Source organism: Rhinatrema bivittatum, chromosome 3, assembly GCF_901001135.1.
Source record: "Rhinatrema bivittatum chromosome 3, aRhiBiv1.1, whole genome shotgun sequence".
Classification (NCBI taxonomy): Eukaryota; Metazoa; Chordata; class Amphibia; order Gymnophiona; family Rhinatrematidae; genus Rhinatrema; species Rhinatrema bivittatum.
Window position 1 is genome coordinate 99,319,534 of NC_042617.1, and position 23,688 is coordinate 99,343,221.

General features: G+C 42.1%; 1 protein-coding gene across 1 annotated transcript in view; it reads left to right on the forward strand.

The window, feature by feature from the left end:
* The window catches only part of ANKEF1 (ankyrin repeat and EF-hand domain containing 1), a 169,900-nt gene that overhangs the window by 134,680 nt on the left and 11,532 nt on the right, over window positions 1–23,688 (forward strand). Inside the window, exons 8-10 of the mRNA XM_029593521.1 lie at window positions 7,256–8,075; window positions 12,708–12,934; window positions 22,157–22,320. Coding sequence (XP_029449381.1) covers window positions 7,256–8,075; window positions 12,708–12,934; window positions 22,157–22,320 — 1,211 coding nt within the window. The remainder of the gene's footprint in view (window positions 1–7,255; window positions 8,076–12,707; window positions 12,935–22,156; window positions 22,321–23,688) is intronic.

Here is a 23,688-nt window from a genome sequence, read left to right on the forward strand (position 1 = left end):
GCCTTCCTCAGGACCCAAGGTGTTCACGTCTACCCCTATCTAGATGACTGTTTAATCAGGGCTCCCACTTAGCAAGCTGCTCTGTCGTCCCTCAGTCTAACCTTACACACTCTAATTTCATTAGGATTTCTCGTCAACTACAATAAATCCTACTTAGTCCCATCTCAAACCTTGTTGTTCATTGGGGCAGACTTGGACACCTTGCAGGCAAAGGCTTTTCTGCCTCGACAGCGAGCGCTCACTCTCATGTCTCTTGCACACCAGCTGCAGTTTCAGCAGTCCGTGACTGCTCGTCACTTTCTCATCCTTCTGGGACACATGGCATCCTCAGTGCAAGTCACACCAATGGCACAATTGGCCATGAGAGTCATCCAGTGGACTCTATGGTCGCAATGGACTCAAAGCATTCAGCCCCTATCGACCATGGTCCACATAACCGTCTCACTCCATTAGTCTCTTGCCTGGTGGAAGCATCAGACTAAGCTCCTCCAAGGCTTGCCCTTTCAGGCTCCAGACCCTCAAATAACTCTCACCACTGATGCTTCCAACCTCGGCTGGGGAGCCCATGTGGCCAATCTGCAGACACAAGGCTCTTGGTCTCCAGAGGAAGCCAAACACCAAATAAATTTCCTGGAGCTTTGAGCAATAAGATATGCTCTCAGGGCATTTCAGGATCGCTTCTCAAATCAAGTTATCCTGATTCAGATGGACAACCAGGTGGCCATGTGGTACATCAACAGGGAGGCACAGGCTCCTTCCTTCTGTGTCAGGAAGCTGCACAGATAGGGGCGGAAGCGCTCTCCCATTCGATGTACCTCAGGGCCACCTGGTTGCTGGGAGTGGACCATGTGTTGGCAGACAAGCTGAGTCGCATCTTTCACCCGCACGAGAGGTCTCTCAACCCCTCGGTGGCGAACTCCATCTTCCAACAATGGGGATATCCTCGGATAGACCTCTTTGCGTCTCTTCAAAACCGCAAAGTAGAGAACTTCTGCTCTCTCATTCGCAGCAAACACTCTCAGCCCAGAGACGCATTCTCCCTCTCGTGGACAACCGGTCTGCTCTATGCATTCCCTCCACTTCCTCTTCTCTCGAAGACTCTCGTGAAGTTACGTTAGGACAAGGGAACCATGATCCTCATAGCACCTCACTGGCCACGCCAAATGTGGTTTGCCATACTGCAGGATCTCTCCATTCGCAGGCGCATTCCCTTAGGGATGGGCCCGCTTCTGATCACTCAAAACGACGGGTGCCTCCACCATCCCAATCTTCACGCCCTGTCCCTGACGGCATGGATGTTGAAAGCCACTTAACCTTTTTGAACCAGTTTCCCGTGTCTTGATTGCTTCACGGAAGCCTTCCACGAGAAAAGCTTCTTCTTACAAATGGAAAAGGTTCACGTCATGGTGCTCTTCTCAGTCCCTTGACCCCTTTTCCTGTCCAATCATGAAGTTTTTGGACTATCTCTGGCATTTATCAGAATCAGGTCTAAAGACTTCTTCCATCAGAATGCATGTCAGTGCAGTAACCGCCTTCCATAAAGGTTTTGGGGATGATCCTATATCAGTACACCTCCTTGTAACATGTATTTTGAAGGGCTTGCTTAACCTCAAGCCTCCACTGTGTCCTTCGGCCCCTTCTTGGGACCTTAATCTGGTTTTGGGTAGGCTCATGAAACCACCATTCGAGCCTCTTCACTCTTGTGAACTTCGATATCTTACATGGAAAGTGATTTTCCTTTTGGCAATCACTTCAGCTCGCAGAGTTAGTGAATTACAGGCCCTAGTTACCTATCCGCCTTACACTAAACATCTGCAGGACCGGGCAGTACTCTGCACTCACCCTAAATTCTTACCTAAGGTAGTTTGGGATTTTCACTTCAATCAGTCCATCATACTACCTACCTTTTTTCCCAGGCCCCATTCCAATCCAGGAGAGCAGGCTCTGCATACCCTTGATTGTAAACGGGCTCTAGCATTTTATCTAGACCGTACAGTTGCCCACAGGAAGAGCACTCAATTATTCGTCTCTTTCCACCCTAACAAATTAGGGCAACCTGTAGGTAAGCAGACTCTCTCCTCCTGGTTGGTGGACTGCATATTCTTTTGCTATCAGCAAGCAGGCATTCCATTTCAAGACCGTGTTAAGGCACACTTCTGCGAGGGCCATGGCGACTTCAGTAGCACACCTGCGATCGGTGCCGCTTCCTGACATTTGCAGGGCTGCCACCTGGAGTTCTCTCCTTACCTTTGCAGCCCGCTATTGCTTGGACAAAGCCAGAAGACAAGATTCCATCTTCGGCCAGTCTGTCCTTGTAACCTGTTTACAACGTGACATACCAACACCCTTCCGCCTGCCCGGTGGGGTTCAGGATGCCCTCTACCAAATTCCACCCCAGTTGGTGTGCCTGTTGCATGCCTTTGGGTACATTTGGTGCATGTTCAGACATCCTCAGCTCGGTACTCACCCATATGTGAGGACTATCATCCTGCTTGACCTGTGAGAAAGCAAATGTTGCTTACCTGTAACAGGTGTTCTCACAGGACAGCAGGATGTTAGTCCTCACGAAACCCGCCCGCCGCCCCGAGGTGTTGGGTTCATATCATTTTCTTATTTTATTTTTCAGCACTGCCTGTAGCTTTTAAACAAGACTAAAGGGGGACCCCTGCTGGCTGCAGGGTTGGTGCCATGCTGGGCATGCCCAGTAGGAGCCAGTCGAAGTTCTGGAAACTTTGACCAAAGTGTTCCATGATTGGGCTTCATCCTGTGATGTCACCCTTATGTGAGGACTAACATCCTGCTGTCCTGTGAGAACATCTGTTACAGGTAAGCAATATTTGCTATCCCTACTTGTTCCTAAATCTTCAAAAAAGGATATGGCAGAGGTGACAGTGACTACAAACATTTCAGCATAGCATCTTAATAATCTAGTACAGGGTTTAAAATAATAAAGATTTTTAAATCTGAAAATACACTTTAAAAAATTATGTATGCTAAAAAGGAAACAGAAAATCATACAGATGTACTTAAATTAGTCCTAAAAAATTTACAGGATTAAAATATATAAGAAGATCTTCTAGCCGAGTGCAAACAGCCGCATAATATTTGTGAGAACTTTGATGTTTGTATAGTTATCCCAGTACTATTGTTTGTGTCACTTTAAATTCCTGAGAACTGGTATTCAGTGAATGAAACAGCTGTGGCTTCAAGCTTATATATAAACCGAAAAGCCTCTAATTCATGTACTATTCAAAGTGCATAAAATGGAGGTTATAACCCTCTACATGAACATTAATCACATGAGACATTAACGACAATTAAATAAAACATAAGCAAATAAAATAAACTGCTTATAAATATTAAAAACCAAACATTAACAAAATCAAACTGATGGATAAACATAGTCAAGGGCATCTCTTCAGTGCTGATTTTATTAGACTTGATGGCAGCCTTTGACATTATCAACTATGATTTTTGGTTGGCTAGGCTACAGGATATTGGAGTTGTAGGTAAAGATGCTTCTTGGTTTCAGTCTTTCTGAATAAAGGACTCTGTCTGTCTTGTGAAAAAATAGGGTTTCATTTATTTTTATTTATTTATTTATTTAAGGTTTTTATATACCGGCATTCATGAAGCAATCACATCATGCTTGTTTACAAATAAACAGGGGTGCAATAAATACATCAAAACAGAAATAACGTGTCGAAGAAAGCAGTTACAATTAACAAGGACTATTGAACTGGGATCAGAGGAAATAAAGATAGTTTAGCAGAGACTGAATTATATACCAGGAGATGAGGTACAGCTGCTGTGTTGGATATGTTGATGGGGATATGTTCATCCCCAAAAGGCTTTGAACTGCAAGGATTCCATAAAGGTCTATATTGGCTACCACCCTGTTCAGCATCTATTGCTATCCACTGATGGAAGTTGCTAGATCTTGTGGGATGAATTTCCAATGTTCATGCAGATGACATCTGTTTTTATTGTCCCTTATTAAAGGATCTGGAGAAGTCTGTGCAGAAAATAAATGATTATTTGGAGAGTTGAAAGGCAATCCAACAAAAACAGAAAATTTGTGGGTGCGTAGGAGCCCTCGAAGATATTCAATTTCAATTAAAGGTCGATGGAAGTTTTCTCGTTTTAAAGCATGAGGGTTGGTTTTATATTAAATTCACTATTTACCATGGAGAATCATCTCTTTTCTACAGTTCAAAAGGCAATGTTTAAATTTATAAATCATTCATCAAATAAAACTATATTTGTCCCTGAAATATTATAAAACTGCATTTCATGCCTTAGTATTATCTTATTTGGATTATTGTAATTTCCTTTTCATGTGTCATCCTGGGTAAAATTTCAGTAGATTACAGCTGATTCAAAATGTGGCTGACAGGGTCGTGTTGAGCTATACCATCAGAGACATTGACTTCTATGTCATTCTGTGCACAGTTTAAAACCCTCTGTCTCACCTTTAAGATGACAGTGCTATGAATGGCCAGGGCCCTGATTATTTGGTTGAAAGGTTAAGCTGATATATCCCAAAACATCGTTTAAAATCTGCTGGAGAAGGTTTTAGGAGATTCCCTTCATTTAAAGTACTGAGAATGGTCAGATCAGAGACTGATGCTCTTTCATGTTCAGCTCCTGTTTTATGGAATGCCTTGTTAAAGGACGTTAGATTAGAAAATAATTGGTTTAGGTATTTGGTTAAGGCAAAAATGTTCAGGAGTTCCTTTCCTGAATCCTAATTTGGACTCAACTTCTTATGCTTTGCCCTTATGATACGCTTAATAAGGATATCATCTTTTCTTTGATATGGGAAAATCTGAGTTTTATTTCAATATTTATGGTAGAGAGTAGTAGTGAGTAATTATATTTTTTATATGTGTATTTTATTCTTTGTATATACAGTATGTTGTAGGATGATGATTCTGGTTTTCTATCTTGTTTTTTTCTCTCACCTTGTATGTATATTGTTGATATTGCATTTTACATTGCCTTGAGTTTTTTTAATAAGCATTTCAGAAATGTACTGAAATAAATAAATACATGACAGGGATGTGCAGCAGGGACGGATTCGTCCCATTCGGTATTCGTATTTGTCGGGACCCAAATCCGTTGCATCCGTTCTCGGGGGATCCCGATCTGTTCATTAGTTACATATGTATTCGTTTCCCAAAAAAACTCCATCCCAACCCTTTAAATTTAATTATCTACAACCCGCACCCTCCTGACCCCCCCAAGACTTGCCAAAAGTCCCTGGTGGTCCAGCGGGGGTCCTGGAGCGATCTCCTGCACTCGGGCTGTCTGCTGCCAGTATTCAAAATGGCACTGATAGCCTTTGCCCTAACTATGTCACGGGGCTACCGGTGCCATTGGTCGGCACAAGGCCGTCATTGCTCCTACCAATTGACAGGGGCCAACCAATGGCACTGGTAGCCCCTATGACATAGTAAGGGCAAAGGCTATCGGCGCCATTTTGAATACCGGCAGCCGACAGTCCGAGTGCAGGAGATTGCTCCAGGACCCCTGCTGGACTACCAGAGACTTTTGGCAAGTCTTGGGGGGGGGGGGGGGTCAGGAGGGCAGGGGTTTATTTGTTAGTGATACGTTGTATTCGTGGGGGTTCGCCATACGTTTTGTGACCCCCCACGAATACAACAAATATTTATTTATTTATTTAACATTTTTCTATACCGAACTTCATGACAAGCTTCATATCAGGCCGGTTTACATCAAACTTGGGGTTAACTTAACAAAAACCATATAACAAGAAGGCCGAGGCGCAGGTACAAATAACAGGGATATTAAACTTGGGGGCTAGAGTAGCCAGGAAATTAAGGACAGAAAGAACTGGAGAATGAACAAGAATGAATGAACAATGGCTTATGAATGAAATATGGCTTATACGTTGCGGATTGCCAATACATTGCAAACGAATGCACAGCCCTAATACATTGTACATTCTAGGTCTGATTTTCAAAGCCATTTATGTGCATAAAACACGGTTATATGCATGTATAGACTGTTACAACCTGGGGCTCAGATCATGTAAAATTATGTGTGCATGCTTTTATGAGAACTGGTGATAGGCATTCTGGGGAGGAGTGAGGTGGAGTTGGGGCAGAATTGGGACTTTCATGCATCCTTATTTTTTAATTTTTAAAAATACATGCATTAATTTCACCCACACAAGTTACACTCTCAAAAGAGGAGATGGGTCCGAGTTTGTGTGCTAGGCAGCGTTTGTATGTGTAGCAGGGCATTTACTCGTGATTTTTTGAAGCAAATTTAGCGTGAGTTTGCTTTTTAAAGTTAGGGTAAACTCTGCATGTATAAGATGTGCACAGTTATAAAATTACCCTCCCCATATCTGCGGATGGTCAAGCAGAAGTAAAATAGCCTGTGTATATTTGAAAATGAAAAGTCTGTTTTCTTCTTCTTGACCTCCACATGATTTTGGGAAAATATTTTGTTAGCGCTGGCCAAAGGTGAACACACTGTCAAAACCCACATGTACTTTTATCCTAACTGTATGAGGGCAAGTTTCAAACACTGAGTTTACCCAGACAAATCCCTTTGAAAATCCTCTTCCAAATGAGAGAAAGTAGCTCATCAGTATCTATGCAAAATCTTATATTATAAACCTGTTTGGTTTTTTTCAATTTGAGGCTTGGCAAACCAGAAACGTCACTGCCCATGCTTCAAGAGGGCAATTTTCAAAAGCCTTTTACCCTTCTACAAGGACTGTCTGAAAATTTCTCACCTAATATGAGGATGAGACATACATACTTTTACCTGTATTTTCTTCAAGGCGTTCCTGGGGTGGAGTTAGGCCAGGTGCGGCAGCGGCAACCTATATGGTTTTGCACTTTCAGAACTACGGGTGTTGTTTTTAAGGGAAAAAGTAGGTGTGGATCTTCGTAGGTTCCCTTTCCTTAGGTGCTCTTTCCCCTTGAGAACTGGCGCAAAGTCTGCAGGAAAAGTGCCCATGGACTTTGCACAAATCTGCAAATCGCTTCCTTGATCTGCTGCAGTTCATATTTTTAAGTGAGTTTGTCATTAAAAAAAAAAAAAAAAGGTACGGTACTAAAATTGCATTCTGGACCATATGCTTGTGGAATGAAATGCAAAATTTCAGTTCATACATTTTTAGATAACTGTTTCTCACAGAGCTTTGAAATCAAGTTGCTTGTTACATCTGTGCCTCATTTTAATGCTAGGTAGATTAACGTGAAGCTTTGTTTTATAGGCTGTGATCCTACATGGAAGAATTTAGAAAAGCAGACCCCGAGAGCTGTTGCAAAGGAAAGTGGTTTCAAAGCAGCCGGAAAAGAATTACGCAAAGTGGAACGCCTCTTTGCTAAATTCTCTAAGGCGGAAGCAAAGAACCCCAATCCGCCCTGGGCTGTCACATTGCATGACTGGTCCTACGAAAACCAAGGCGCTCTTCGTACAGCATTTCAAGAGTTGGACAAAGGGGACGGAACTCTGCCCCCAGAGGACTTCCTCGGCATTCTTCAGGATCGGCAAGCTCCTGCGACTCCTGACCAGTTACTGTATATCATGCAGCTGCACGAGAAAGGCCGTGTAGGTGTCGGCTATGAGGACTTTCTGAAAGGTTCAAAATATTTGCAAAAGGCCTTCTTGCTCTCATCATATGGGCCAAAAAAGAAAAAGGGCAAGAAGGGGAAAAAGGGGAAAAAAGGCAAATTTACTTTATTGGTGCCAATTTGTACTATTCCGGACTCTTTACTTCCCCGCAGAAAAGATGGTGCGCCACCAAACTTTATGATTGAATCTTTACGCAGTATTACAGATCCCATTCGATTTGATCGTGACCACCCACCTGAAAATCCCCTAGAAGATGACTCAGCCTGGTATATGGAAGACCAAGAGAAAGTCTATTTGAATTTTGGTTATATTATCAAGGCAGGAGATATGAATTCTTTGAAGAATGCATTTGAAGAAGGAGTGCCGGTGGATATAAAAGATTTGTTTTATAAAACTCCTCTTATGGTCGCTTGCGCTTATGGAAACATGGAAACTGTAAAATTTCTTATAGAAAAAGGGTATGTTTGATATTGATTTTTTTTTCATTCGTATTATGCTTAAAAAGAAGAATCTACTGGTTAAAGAAAAAGTCATAGAATATTCAAATAGCTAAAAACTATAAAGAAAATAGTGTGGTATCTCAATGTATGATTAAACAGCATTAAGGCCTGCTATTCATTAGCCTCAATTTAGATTTTCCAATATCGCAGTGGTAACGCATGAGGGGGCGTGTCCTATGCAAATAAGGCATTTTTCGTGCAGTGGGGAAACATCGCCGCACACGATGTTTTTGCCATTCGCGGAACTGGAGTTGCCAATCGCGAAAACATCGTGCACCGCGATGATTCATTGGTTGAATTATCACAGTGCACGATGTTTTCGTGGTCCACGATATTCCCAGACAGCCCGTTTCAGAGAGAACAGTGGTCTCTAGTGAAGATTTGCTGGCCGTCGGAGTGAGGAAACTCACTCCAAGAAGAGATTTGGGCTACATTCTCTCCACCTAGCTTGTTGTTGCCCAGGTAGAGTGTCCATCAAGCTAGGTGGAGAGAACGTTGCCCAAATCTCCTCTTGGAGTGAGTTTCCTCACTCCGACGGCCAGCAAATCTTCACTAGAGACCACTGTTCTTTCCGTACGTCTCATGTGGAATGCGAAAGTGGCCCCCAACCCCCGCCGCTCATACCTAATCCCCACCCCGAGTTAGTAGGTGGCCCTCCCATAGGGATTCAAATACCTGTCTGGGGCATAGGCATTATAGGAAGTCTCTCTCTCTCTCTCTCTCTCTCTCTCTCTCTCTCTCTCTCTCTCTCTCTCTCTCTCTCTCTCTCTCTCTCTCTCTCTCTCTCTCTCTCTCAGCCTGCAACAGGCTTGCACACGATAAACTGGTTCCTGCTTTACATATGCTCTGCCCTACCCAGGCCTAGGAAATTTTCAAAAGAACCAATCGACCCTTTGAAAATTAATATTTAGGTGCCTAATTTTAAGAGTTAAGCTCCTAGGTCTCTCTAAATAAAAACTCTCCCCTGCTGAGCATCTACATTTAGGAATCTATTTTTATATTATGTGCTAAAATGTAGGCACCTAAAAAGTTGGTGAGGTTAGGTTATGGGGATGAAATTAGGCATGCAGTACTGACTTCCAGCATTAGGTGTCTAACTTACCCCTAGATTCATCAAAATGAGTTATTAACACATTGATAACGCCCACATTAAGAAAAAGGGGCATGTTTAGGGAGTACTGCACCACGCGGTAACTTACTGCTTCACATTGGTGGTATTTCGTTGTTTGGTAAACTTAGCGTGCCCTGTAATAATCCCTGTTTTTCACATATCTCTCTCTCTCTCCACTCCTTCTCCTCCCCCAAACCCAGAAATGGCCAAAATACTATTCAAAAAATGTATTGAGAATTGCGTTATGGCCATTTTGGGCATATCGCATAGCCTAACGCCAGGAAAAAAGGTGTAGTTATTTCCGGCATTAAAACCGTGTGATATTGTCTCTCATTTCACAAAATCCCACCCAAACTCCTCCCTGATCCTGCCCCTCCAAAAAATTTGCATTCGCGCTGTGTGTTATTGTTCATAATGAATGCATTATGGCGTTAATGCATTATTGCGTGCGCTAATGCAATAACGCATTTTGATGAATGACCCTATTAGGGCCTAATTCATCAAGGCATTTTCCCATAGACTCAGAATGGGAGAAATGCCTTAGTAAATCAAGCTCTTAGGTGCCTAAAATTAGAGAATTCAATATTTTCCCTAAATTTAGGTATTCATGTATTTAAAGTTAGGTGCCCGTTTTCACCCCAAAATTTAGGAGCCTAAGGGCCTGATTCACTAAGACATTTCTCTCATTCTATGTCTATGGGAAAACGCCTTGATGAATCAGTCCTTAAGTTAGGTGTTTATTTTCAGCCAAACCTTTAAAGGTCCAACTTAGGACCCGAATTGCAGCACTTGGCATTTTCTGAATATTGGCTTCATTTGCTGATTTTTGTAGAAAGCTAATCTATTGTTTGCTGTTATGTTTTAGCTATTTCATTTTATATGCCGGCATTGACCTATGTTTGATGCACTTGAATGGAAATTGTCAGACAGGAAAAATCAATCATGTAACTTTAGGAAGGACACCAGTCATCTCACAGTGGTACTTCTTGCCCTGGAATAGACAAGAAGCCTCCTGAACAAGGATCCTGTCTTCCCCTAGTCTGTGTACAGAAATACAAATATTATTTTTTTAAAGAGTCTAGCTTAAACTCTGACCTTCCCTAAACTGACTATAATACAACAATTTTGTTGTTTAATGGTGCAGTTGGCAGTTTATGCTGACAATACTATTGTTATGTTTTTATGAACTTTATAAAACATGGCCTTAAGCACATTAAGGAGTTCATTGTACCAATGGGCATTAAGTTAATGGCTATGTTAAACATGTCCTTTTCCATGACAGTAATGCTAATAGGCATGCAGATTAACCCCCCTGCCCCAAAGTAATAATTAAAATATCCTCATTAGGTATTATTTATTTTATTTATTTATTTAACAACTTTTTTTTTTTTATACCGACATTAAAGTACACATCATATCAGTTTACATCATAACAAAAGGTAGAAAATACAAATAACAGGGGGAGGGGAGGGGAAACCTGTGGAAAGGACAGGGGCGCTGTAGGGTTCATCAGCACAAAAACGGCTATGGAAGGCCTCCGCACTAATTTATCATCCAAGTCTGTGCTGGTGCTGCACGTAAGCAGAAGCTGCAGCACAGCAGCTAACATACAGGCCAGTACTGTAAACTGCGCTCAGCTGAGCGCACTGTTTAACACGGTATTGGATGCGCATTTTGGACATGCGTCCACATCCCCTTCTAAAATAGGGGGTTTAGCGTGTCCATAACGCGTGCCTCCTCACATCTCCCCCAGAAACTAATAGTGCTCATCACATGCAAATGCATGTTGATGAGGCTATTAGTAATTTGCCCCAGATACCGTAAAAAAAACGGGCGCCCAATCCACACACTTTTCGCTCAGAAATTAGCGCCTGCCCTAATTTCTGAGCAGCCCAAAAAAGTGTACAGAAAAGCAAAAAATATGACTGAGGAACCAAAAAGGTTTAAAAAAAATTTTTTTTTTAATAATTTTAAAAATATGTAGGCGGGTCAGGTTAGGAAAATGGATGCTTAATTTTATGAGCATCCATTTTCCTAACCCACTGACAGCCAACTCTCCTAGGTTTTCTGCTGCTAAGGAGGCGATAGGGACGCACTATTGTCCCTAGCATCTCCTTTTTAGCCTGACCCCTCGTTTAAATACAGTATCACGCGCCCAGGAGAGGTGGCTGGGCGCATGTTGGGAATTGTGGGCACTCAACACTGAGCGTCTGTTTTCCCGCGCACCTTACAGTGTTGGCTGATAGGATTTAGGTATTGGCAGCAATGGCAATGTTCCGGTGCCTATAAATATTTGATATACCACAACTAGCGAACTTCACCACTCAGAAGGTGCTACCCATCAATAAAACATTAAAACCTAACACCTTCCCCTCCCAAATGCATTTATTAATTTTTTTCTTTTTATTGACAGCCTTATTATAAAAGCAGGGCATTTTAGCTTGGTGTAAAAAGCCATTCCCCATGCAACTTCTTGGCTTTAAACCTTCTCTCTGTCATGATTGGATGTTTCAATTTATTTTGAAATTCATTGGTTTAGAGTGAGTCACCTGAAGAGGTATATAAGGCACACGACGCTAGAAGGTAATATGGCATCCACGCTGGACAGCAAGAGCGGCGTTCAGAAGTAGAGCATGAGATTGTGACACGAAGTTGTGTTGTGGTTTTGTGAGGAGCGATATCCCCTGAAGAAAGGCTGACGTCTGAAACATGCCCTTGTTGGGAGGGCAGTAAGCTTTTTGGTTGTGTCATTTTGTTAACATTTGTTGAAAATGAAGAACTCTTGTGTTCTACTTTGGACTGTTTGTTATCAACGGTTTTCCTAGCAAATAAAAGCACAAAAAAATGTAAAAATTTTAAACAAGTAAAAGACGTGTGCACTTTTTTTTTTTAAGTGCTTTACAAAATTGAAATAAATAATAAAAATGTTTTTTTCCAACACACTGACAATATCAGCCCAGTTGGAAGGAGGTTGGTGGTTAATGATTATAAGCACACATTAAATTTATTACCGGGTGGTAATGGATAATATATGAAACCTACAACCTCGTCCAATCAATTAATATTAAAAAAATAATAATTTTTTGTATCTTCAAAAACAGTTAATATATTTAAAATAATTTTAAAAAAATGCATTTGGGAGAGGAAGGCGTTAGGCTTTAATGTGTTATAAATATTTGATGCCAGATGCAGCTATCTATGTTGTCTATGTGTAGATTCAAATCTTATAGGATATTAAACCTCTATGTATTGCCCATGTTAGAACCAGCAAGTAATATATATTAATCTGCCAGTTGTAACACAGATTAGTACATAAACCCTCTAAGTGCCTTGTTGATATAGATTTTTATGTCATTTTCTACCTTTGGAACAACCTTAGTTAAATCGGGTCTTAGATGTACCAGGAGTAGATGGGATATTGCTTTCTTTCAATGTTAGGATAATATAACCATTTTATATTCCGATCTTCTTTTTCTTAGTGCTAATGTGAATGCCACTGACAACTTTGAATGGACTCCTTTACACCATGCCTGCCATGCAGGTCAGCAAGACATTGCTGAGCTTCTGATCAACTGTGGAGCAAAAATAGATGCAGTTGCCTTGAATGGAGCAACCCCACTGATGAGAGCAATTGAAAGTTGTAGACTGGACTGTGTTCATTATTTACTCAAAAAAGGTGCTAATCTTCAACTGGTCAACAGAAAAGGTACAAGTTTGAATGTTACTGTGCACTAGAACGTATGTTAATTATTTGGTGACTTTGTTGCCCAAGTAGATTTTTGGGTTATGAAATTGTGTCCATAGGCCATGGTCTAAAAGTAAGAAAGTTGGGAAATACCTAAATCAGACCCTGTCTTTTTAGCGTTGCCAAATGGCTGAGATTTGACAAACCTGACTGATTTTAATTAAGGGAGGTTATGATCGGTAGGACCTATAAACTGTTAATATATGTGCTGGCAATCCACCAGCTAATGCAAGGGGCAAAACTACAGAATATTAATTATTGGCAAAAATTATTATTCTGTGGTATTATTATTCATCATACAGCCATTTCCCTTCTCCTCGTAATACCACTTGTCTCCCTTACAGCAGACCTCCAACCTATTCTCAGTCTCCATCTCCCTCTGCACGTACCGCAGTCTCCCTTCACCCTCATCCTGAAAGCTGGAAACAGGGCCAGTGCTTCCATTAGACAAACTAGGTGGTCACCCTGAACTCCAAAATGTTGCAAGTGTTGTGCCAGAGCCAATACTTCCAAAGAAAGGAGCTCTGTGTTGGAGCCACTGGTGTTGGTTAGGAGGGAGTACTGTGCTGGGGCTGCTACCAATAGGTAAGCTGGGGGAGGGGTGTGCATGACTGAAGTTTCACCTAGGACATCAAATTTGTTTGCACTAGGCTTGGCCAAAAAGCTGCTTGAGCCAACATATGCTCACAGTTCTCAATGTGGCCCTGTCTCCCACACAGGTTTCCTTTCCAGTCAGAAAGCCTGCATGTGAGGAGGAGGTGGCAGGGGTACAGCATACCACTTGAGCCCCTGCTGACTTACAAGCCCTGCTCATGCTGATGGACAATTGTTGCCATTGTCTTGTAGCACACAGGCCAGCCCCAGCAGTTTCACAGCTTCTAAGGTGAATGGGCGAATGAACAGGCAGGCAGGTAGGGGAGAGGAAGGAGAGGGACTGGAGGTTTGCTAGGGAAAGATAACGAAGAGTTTAGTGGAGTGATGGTCCACAGAAGTTGGGGAGCAGTGACTATAGCGGAGGGCAGTGGAAATCCATAAGGAAGTGGGGGAGTGAAGTGAAGGTTCACGCTAGGGGTGGAGGAGTGGGAAACCTATGAGTTGGGAACCCTATGTCCCCTTGAATCAAAACAATGCAATCCAAAAATAGCTCCATCTCTATTATATCTGCCATACAAATATATATCTAAACACTTTATAAATACAGAAAAGGTGAAGATTGTAAATTAATACACTTGAACTTCTGAGACTTAAAAATAAATTTGTATGTTTCAGGGAGAGAAAAGAACAGAGTCTTAAACCTAATGGGGGTCATTTTCAAAGGAGTTACGCATGTAAATGTGACATACTATCGTAGCAATTTTCAAAAGCTATTTACTCGAGTAAAGTGCACTTACTTGAGTAAATCCTATGGACAATTCAATGGCATATATTGTAGCAATTTTGAAAAGCCCACTTACTTGAGTAAAGTGTATTTACTCGAGCAAAAACCAGTTTTGCTCGAGTAAATGCTTTTTTAAATCCGCCCCAATATGAACAGATGGAGGCAATTAATGATACAATGAAACATTGTGGGAAGTAGTCCAGACTATGGTGCAGTGACAGAAGTGGAGTGCTGCTAACTAGTGGTGATTTTCTTAAAAAACAAAAAATTTAAAAAATGACATTAGGTCATGAGCAGCGGCAGCCTTCCCCGTCCACTCTGGCTGCAGTAGGAAAAAGGAAGCAATTAACCACAGCTCAAAAAAAAGGTAGAACACTAGAAGCTCATTCTTTATTTATTTATTTTCATATTCTTTTGCCTAAATCCCCAGCATAGATTGCTCTAGCTAGGTTTTTTGTCCCTTATGAAGTTTTTTTTTCCTTTGCATATCTGCTGAACCAGCCCATAGTTTTTACTTCGGCATGGCCAGGCTAGCAGGCCACCTAGATGAATTTCTTTCATCTCTTCGGACCATATTTGCGAGGAGGAAAAATGTCTTCATTCAATTTCGTTTTGTCAGTTTTCCTTACTGTGTCCAAGAAGGAAACCAATAACTTCAAGATATGTCCAAGTACAAACAGAAGATGACTGTCACTGACTATTATGAGGTATGCTGCAAGTGTCTGGGGAAAAAAACCCTTGACGACTTAGGTTATGGTATCTATGCAAGGATGTCTTCCAGACTAGTTCAGGCTTCTTGCTTTCCTTGCTGGTGAGCAAAGGTGCAGTTCATGAAAGCTAGGGTTGAAGGCTCAGCATTAGGACCACAATGTTGCACTAACCATTGGTGACCAAGCCACACTAAAGATGCCCTCCACTTTTTTTGGTTCCTCAGTATTGGAGAGATTTGGCATCAAGGCTATGAAGCAAGAATGTTTCTGTTCTACACATCTGCATGAGCAAGGAGATACAGAAGGTTGTATCATCCAAAATGACCACATTTGGAAGTGATCTCTCCATCTCAGACACCACTACACTGGTCTCCAGAGATCCAGTCTTAAAACACTGATATTGATCTTCAGAGAGCTATAAAGGATGCCCAGTCCCCTACAAGGCCAACCCTGGTACTGTCATTAGCACTCTTCTAGGAATAGTTGGCTAGGAGAATCGCTGAAGTGTGTGTGCGCAATATACCAAACATGTTGAGGGCGCTTAGCACCTTAACGCCTCTTGGTGCTGAGAGTGTTGGCTCCAACACAGGTCTGGCCCCCTAAACTTGTTTCTGTAGTATTCGTTTTTGACAGGAAGTCTCTCCTACCCCTTCACATTTCTTGGCTCAAATGCCCAAGGAGTCAAGTTAAAGGCTACAGAAGCCTTTGGCGCCAGGTCAGTATATTCCCAGATATCCATTCAGATAATATCTGAGGAGTCCTAGTGCCCTAAATATCAGATACAGGAGTACCGTTAAAAGGGGAATATGCAACTCGCCTCTGTCAAAGGCAGGGAATAGGTCCCCACTTGAAGATCTTTCCTTCCTTGACTTTGTCCATAATGTGGTTAAAACTGTCTCCTTTGAGGTGGAGTGTGAACACAGGACACTTTTTCTCATCCTCTTTAAATTCCTGAATCCTCCTAAAGAGCTAGTGGCAGGACCTGTCCACCTTTTCTTCCAGGATGAATGACAGGAAGTGGGAGACTCCACATACCATACTTCCATTTGGTATGAAGGTAGGCGCAATGGTGCAGGAAAGAGGACGTTGGATTAGTTAGGAACTGGGCAACATTTTGGGAAAGGAAAAGACTGTTCTGACTGGAAAGGCTTACACCATGCTGGCGCTAACATTTAAAAAGTAAATAGAGCAGCTTTTAAACTAGATTATGGGGAAAACCTAATAATGTATGGTTCAGAGGATGTATTTTTCAAGGATACTGGTGTGACAGGACCCACTGGTCACGTTACCAGGAAGTCCTGGGTAATTCATGTTCAGAGGGTCAGTGTATGTTAGTAATTAGGGGACGCAGCATTCATACACAGCCCCTCCCTTTGAGGGTCTAGAATGGCTGTCCCCTGCCAGAGCCTTTATAGCAGCTCTCCGCAGAGAGCTCTGGGGGCAGTGTAGTATGATTTTGGAGGTTTAGGAGGTGTCTGGAGGTTTTGCCTACGTTTGGATTTTTGGGCCTACTTGGGGTCTCCAGCAAACCATGCTGTGAGTCGGGTTGAGGATCTGTCTCTTTCCTTTCCACTCCCTGGTGGGTAAGAGCTGTATCCTGGGAATATTTTGGGCTTAAAGACTTTTGATTTGTTAGGAGCCCTGTGAGACACCTGGGCCTGTCTTGGATTCAGGGCAAGGTGAACCTTGTGTCCGGGATGCCCAAGAATAAGGAAGACCTGCCCCTAGAGGTGGTGACCCGCTGCAGAGATTTTTGCAGACAATAGCTTGTTATGAAGATTTGGGGGAGAGGTTTGGCTGCCCCTCTTCCTTCCCATCTAAGGACTTGCAAAGCTGCTGATTCAGCTTGGATTCCACCCTTCTGGGATCCTTAAATAGATCTAAAAACCTATAAGAACAACTAAATATGAGTAAAAAAGAATGTGGAGATCATTGAGGACACCCATCCGGAGTCTTCACACCCTGGGGAGAGAGAGAGTTTAGTTCTCGATGCGGATACAGTAACATTACAATTTATTTATTTATTTATTTATTTTTGCCAGTTGGAAGGGGTTTCCTGGCCATCTAAGTGGATGCCCTGCCCATCTGGGGACTCTGTTTTTCCAGGCCCTGGAAGTTTTCCTGGTTCTGGTGCCAGAGATTCCTGCACAGATTGAAGAAAGAGATTTTTAAAGTAAAAGCACTGTGTGGTGCTGTGGATTAAGTTGTGCCATTCTTTACCAAATTTCAAAAGTAAAAGACTTTACTTTTGGACACTAGCTCCCCAGGTTTTATTTGGCACACTCAGTATGCATTGTAACAGTCAGACACCCCTCTCCCAGGGATGAAAAGAAAGGTATAAAAGGGTCCCCCCTAGCACTTTTAGACGTAATCCTCCCTTCACTTGACATAGAATCCAGGCCCTGGAAGTAAGAAGAATCAAAACATTCTTTTATGGCCCCACCTGTGCAGGACAGGCACATTGGTGTGGAGTTACATTGGCTAATGAGGAAAGTTAGAATATCCCAGTAGAGAATCTGTGATAAAGGCTGAAGTAGCCCAGATGGATAGAAATAAAGAGAACACAGATATGAATGGCTCTAAGTGACCTGCTAATAAGCAGGTTATGAATACAAATACAATAAAAAATGCAAATATATATTTTAAAATGTCTGCATGCAAATGAAGAAGTCTGAAAAATAAGATTGGAGAGTTAGAATGTATGGCATAATATAGATATGATGAGGCCCATATTCAAAGGGGTTTGTCTGGATAACTTTTGAGTTAAAATTTAGTATATAACAAAGGCAGGATTCAGAGGTATTTTCAATGACAAGAAGTGGTAATGAAATACTTCAAAAACTGTGCCAACACTTATCGATATTTAGTATAGTCAATTACTGACGCTATAGTCAGTAGTTGACTATACTAAATATCGATAACTTTTGAGTTAGCCAGACAAACCCTTATAGTTTATAGTTTATTTGGTTTTTATATACCGTCACATCAGTTATTCAACCATCACAACGGTGTACATAAATACAACTGTATGCAATAATATGGTAATCTAATCAAGGACAAGTTAATAGTCAAATCAAACATCGAAGTATTAAATTAAGTTAAAACAATAAAACCATAAAACTTTAACTTTAAAACTTTAAACATTAATACATCTTAAAATAACTAAATTAAATAATTTTAACTAAATTACGCTTCTGTATATGCGCATGTAAAAAGCCAAGTCTTCAAATCTGTTTTAAATTTCTTAGATTTAAATATCTGGCCTCTGTAACCAGTTAAAATGTTATCCAGCAAAATTGGAGATGTTTCGGGGGAGGGGGGGTGGGGACTTTGCCTGATAAGTTACTTGGCTAAATCTAGATGTTCCTCACAGCAGGTTTAAAGTTTAAACTTTAACTAGATATATTGAAATATATCCAATTAAGTGGCAGAAAAAAAAAACCCTTATGGTCCTACAAGGCCAATTTCCCCAGCTCCCACCCAGCTAAAAACCTAAAACTAATGTGGGCTATAGTGCCCTAACCCCTCCCCCCCCCCCCACCTCTCCACCCGGGTCTCCTGAGGGGCTATAAGAAAGTTGCAGGCCTCTCAGCCCAAGGAGCCTACCTCCCACTGGATTCTGAAAATAAATGTTACCTCAGGGCCCTCTCCTAATCACTTGAAATCCCTCCCAAAACCCTGCTGCCCCACCTAGCACCCCCTCAAAACCTCCAGGCCTCCTGGAACAGAGTACGATCATAATGTTCCTGGCGGCATCTAGCTGTTTTGATGGCAACGCTGGTACCATAATCTGATAGCAAAACTAGATACCCCTAACCGCATCTTTAGAAACTCTCAAAACTCAGAAAGGTTGCTCCTAGCTGAGCTGCCAGGAAGACTCATTCTTCCCTTCTACTGGCTCAGCATCCTAGCTAAATAGGTTCAGCTGAAAAGTTTCCTAAAGATAGCTGGCTAATTTTAGCTGGTTATGTTGCTGCTCTGGGAGATTTTTAACCTTGACTAATCGGAGAAAATTCTTTTTCACTCAACGCACAATAAAGCTCTGGAATTTGTTGCCAGAGGATGTGGTTAGTGCAATTAGTGTAGCTGGGTTCAAAAAAGGTTTGGATAAGTTCTTGGAGAAGTCCATTAATGGCTATTAATCAAGTTTACTTAGGGAATAGCCACTGCTATTAATTGCATCCGTAGCATGGGATCTTCTTGGTATTTGGGTGATTTCCAGGTTCTTGTAGCCTGGTTTGGCCTCTGTTGGAAACAGGATGCTGGGCTTGATGGACCCTTGGTCTGACCCAGCTTGGCAATTTCTTATGTTATTATGTTCTTTTGTTGACCTCATATCCTCTTTGAAAGGTAAAGCCCAACTCCATCCCTCCTTATGGCCCATTTATAATTTTAGGTGGTGTTCCCTGTGGAATTTTTCCCAACAAAAATACTTCTGCCCTTTTGAGGTTGTTGCTCCATTTTTTGTTGAAGACGTCAGAATGTAGGGGGAGGTCCATGTGTATGACTAGGTAAACTACTTGAGGTCAATATTCAAAGCCATTTAGATGGATAACTACAACTTATCCATCTAAATGGCAAGTTAGCCATCGAACTCCGTTATCCATTTAAATGTTTAGTTTTGAATATCAACCATGTACCGTTAATTGTTATTTACATGGATAAAAGTTGTCTTTCAAAATTGACCCACTTATATGCAGGTAGAAGTTAGCATGTTGTCACACATACTTCTATCTGCATTCTTGTGGAAGCATTCCTGGGGCAGGCTTAGACGACCATGCATATTTAGATTTTCAAAAGTGCACACTTTTGCTGTAAAAAAAAAAAAAAAAAAATATATATATATATATATATATATATATATATATATATATATTAGGGATGTGAATCGGGCTTTGGATGATTGAAAATATCGTCGATATTTTCAAAATCGTCAGAAATCGGGGGCTCCCCCAAAACGATAGGAAAACCCCACGATATTGTTCTTGGGGGTTCTCTTATCGTTTTGGGGGAGGACGGGAGAAACGGCACACAAAAATAACCCCTAAACCCACCCCGACCCTTTAAAACTATTCCCTTAGCTTCCCCAACCCTCCCGACCCCCCCCCCCCCCAAAAAAAAAAAACAAACAAACATTTTACAGGTACCTGGTGGTCCAGTGGAGGTCTCGGGAGCGATCTCCTGCTCTCGGGCCATCGGCTGCCACTAATCAAAATGGCGCCGATGGCCCTTTGCCCTTACCATGTGACAGGGTATTCGTGCCATTGGCCGGCCCCTGTCACATGGAGGGAGCACTGGATGGCCAGCGCCATCTTTAAAAATGGCGCTGGCCATCCAGTGCTCCTACCATGTGCCATCGGCGCCATTTTGATTAGTGGCAGCCAACGGCCCGGGAGCGGGAGATCTCTCCCGGGACCCCCACTGGACCACCAGGTACCTGTAAAAAGTTTTTGAGGGGGTCGGGAGGGTGGGGGAAGCTAAGGGATTGGTTTTAAAGGGTCGGGGTGGGTTTTTTGTTTATCGGCTCGGGCGCAGCTGATAAAACCGCGCTCGGGCTGGATGAAAAAAAAACCCCACGATATGAATCGGAACCGGAATCCGAACCGATTCCGGTTCTGATTCACATCTCTCTCTCTCTCTCTCTGTATATATATATATATATACACAGAAAAAGTGAGTGCAAAATTTTCTGTCTCTTTTCTTTGGACAATTTTCAAAGGGAAAACATGTATTCATTTTCCATAGAGAACTGATGCAAAATTCATGGATAAAAGTGCCCCCAGACTTTACACCTGCCCACACAGTTTTGAAAATTGTTCCCAGAGAAAGCAAAGTTGCTTACCTGTGACAGATGTTCTCTGAATGCAGCAGTTTACCAGTCACAAAATCTCTCCCTTTGGAGATGTTTATCCAGAGATAAAGCTATTATGTCCAACTGAGAGGAGCTACAACGTTGCAGCAACATGGGAATTGCCATGCATGGGCTCTGGAAGGCCTTCATACCTTTTCTAGAAAGCTCTGGAAGAATCTTGTCAGTGCTGAGAACAAACATGTGACCCATGTGTGTGACTGGTGAACTGAAGTCTTCAGAGAACACCTGCTACAGGTAAATAACTTTACTTTCCTGTGTTTTGGATCAGCTGATGATTCTGTTAAAACATCTATGTGTTTAGACTCTCTAAGGGGGCAATTTTCAGAATGTCCACTTTATGTCCTTAGACTTTGCACCAAGTTTTTAAAAACAAAATATGAACGACTTTTCCTTTTAAAGCTTGCCACGGATACTTGCTGCAGATTTTTGCACCTGCTTTTGTAGAAGTTTATTTTCTATGGAAAATAATACTCTTAGGGGATAATTTTCAAAAGAATTTCCACATGTAAAAGTAGCATGTATCGTAACAATTTTCAAAAGCCCACTTATGTGTGTAAAGTACATTGACATGCGTAAAACCAAGTTTTAAGTGCTTAAATCCTTTTGAAAATTACTCTGAATGGAAAGTACAATCTATGTGCCACATTTTCCAAACCCACTCAAAACATGCCCCTCAGGATACCTCCCCTATCTGGTTGACCTTAAGAGGGTGCGGGGACCTGGGGAGAATCAACCATAGCAGGACCCTGGAACGCCGATGTGCACGGCTCCACCTTCACACTGGCAGGAAATGATAGCGCTAGGGCTGGAGCTACCACAGCAGGGCCCAGGGCGGTCACCCTTATTTGAAAACTCCTCCTCTCCTTGGACGGCCCTGCCCCCCTGAATCTGGCTAAAAAGAAGGCACATATTTATCACCATATTGCATCGTACCCAAGTAAATGTGTTTGATAATTGTCCTCTAAAGTTTCATGTATCTCTACATAAACTACCTCAATTTTTAGATCGCATTGCGTTTGTCAACCAAATAGCATTGCCTTTTTTTTTTTTTTTTTTTTGCAGTGAATTGCAAATTCCAGTTGATTAGCCAGTTTTGATTACCCATTTTTAAGAAACATAGTGCCATAGTTGTTGTCGTCGTGCAGTTATTATTACCAAGGCAAGATCAATTTGCATGTCTAAAGTACTACTGATTGACACTATAGAACACATGTTTTGAACAGGACAAAATGCTTTGGATATTGCACTTGCTTATGCCGACTTCAGAATAATTGACCTGATTGAAGCCAAGCTAGAAAGCATACCAAAACCAAAGGATGATAAAGGCAAAAAAAAGAAAGAAGAGAAAAAGAAACCAGGAGCCAAGCCACAGACTCCTGCAGTAGAGGTAAAGTCTAACAACCAATAATTTCTAATTGCATTTTTGCCCTCTCAGACATACGAGGAGTCTTAAAATATGCCATTAATATAAATATGAGAAGCTGAAAAATTAAAAATGGATCCAGTTTTATACTGGGATTTTTCCCTTTGAAAATCTTGGGATGATTTCATCGATGACTCCCACAGTATTCACGAAACAGCGGTCACTGAATTTATTTATACATACACATTTATTAATCGCTTCTGTAATCCACTTGAAGTGATGTTCAGTGAATACCATGGTAGGTTGTCTGCTTCTGCGGAAATGCAGACGTTACAAGGGGTGGTAACATCTGTGCATTGTTACCTCCTGCAGCAGTGTGTGCCACTCACATCAAATCCCCACTCCCAAAACAAAGCCATGGGGCATCTTCCCACCTTTCCGGCATCCCGCCAAGTGTACATTTGTAAGCCCTGCCCACTCTTAGTTCATAACTCTAGCCACCTCTACCAAGAATGCAAAAACGTGACACACCCCTGCACTGCCACTTCCCCAAGCCTTTCTGCCCCCCCCCCCAGGCACCCCTACCCTACCAGCATCTAAATCCAAAATTGCATCTGCTTGGGTAAAAAGGAGCATCGGGTCAACTGGCACTGGCACCGATGGGGCAGAAGTGAATGAGACTTGCACTTAAACTATTGCCACCCAGCGGCCTGGGGGGGGGGGGGGGGGATGGCCTGGAAGGGGTTAACAGAAGGGGTGTCAAATTTTGCATTTTGGGTGGGGGGAAGCAGGGGTTTACAAATGTACACTTGTTGGAGAGGGGAAACATGGAGGGGTTTGCTTTTTGGAAGGGGCATTTGATGCCGAGGGAGTTGTTTCTGTGGCTTGGGCTGGGGGAGGGGGTGACATTTGGTTACCGTAAGAGTTATGAGGGGGTGCAAGTGAGCAGGAGAGTTAGGGTGGGCTTGATATGGGGTTGGGGGTTTCTGCGGTGAGTCTTCACTTAATTTATGTTTGGATTTTGGGGGAGGGAGGAGGGGGGCTTTTCTGGACTATAGGCTCACAATGTTTTGAACACATTTTGGGCGGCTCAGGAAGGAGAGAGGCTTGGCCTGCAGGGCTGGCATTGGGTTCACAAGGTGGTGGGTAGGGGATCGAGCTAAGAGAACTATTCGGAAGCTTTTTTTTAATTATTATTTTGTACTGACAATATTGCTTAACTGCTAATATTCTTTGAAGTTAAGTTAAAGTTATCTGGGAACATGTTCTTGAATAATTTTCATACTTAACCGGCAATATTAGGTTTCAAAATAACATTTATTCAGAAATATTCAGCAGGACGTTTATCTCCCTGAATATTTACCATTTTAAGGTGCTGGGGTTTTTTTTTTC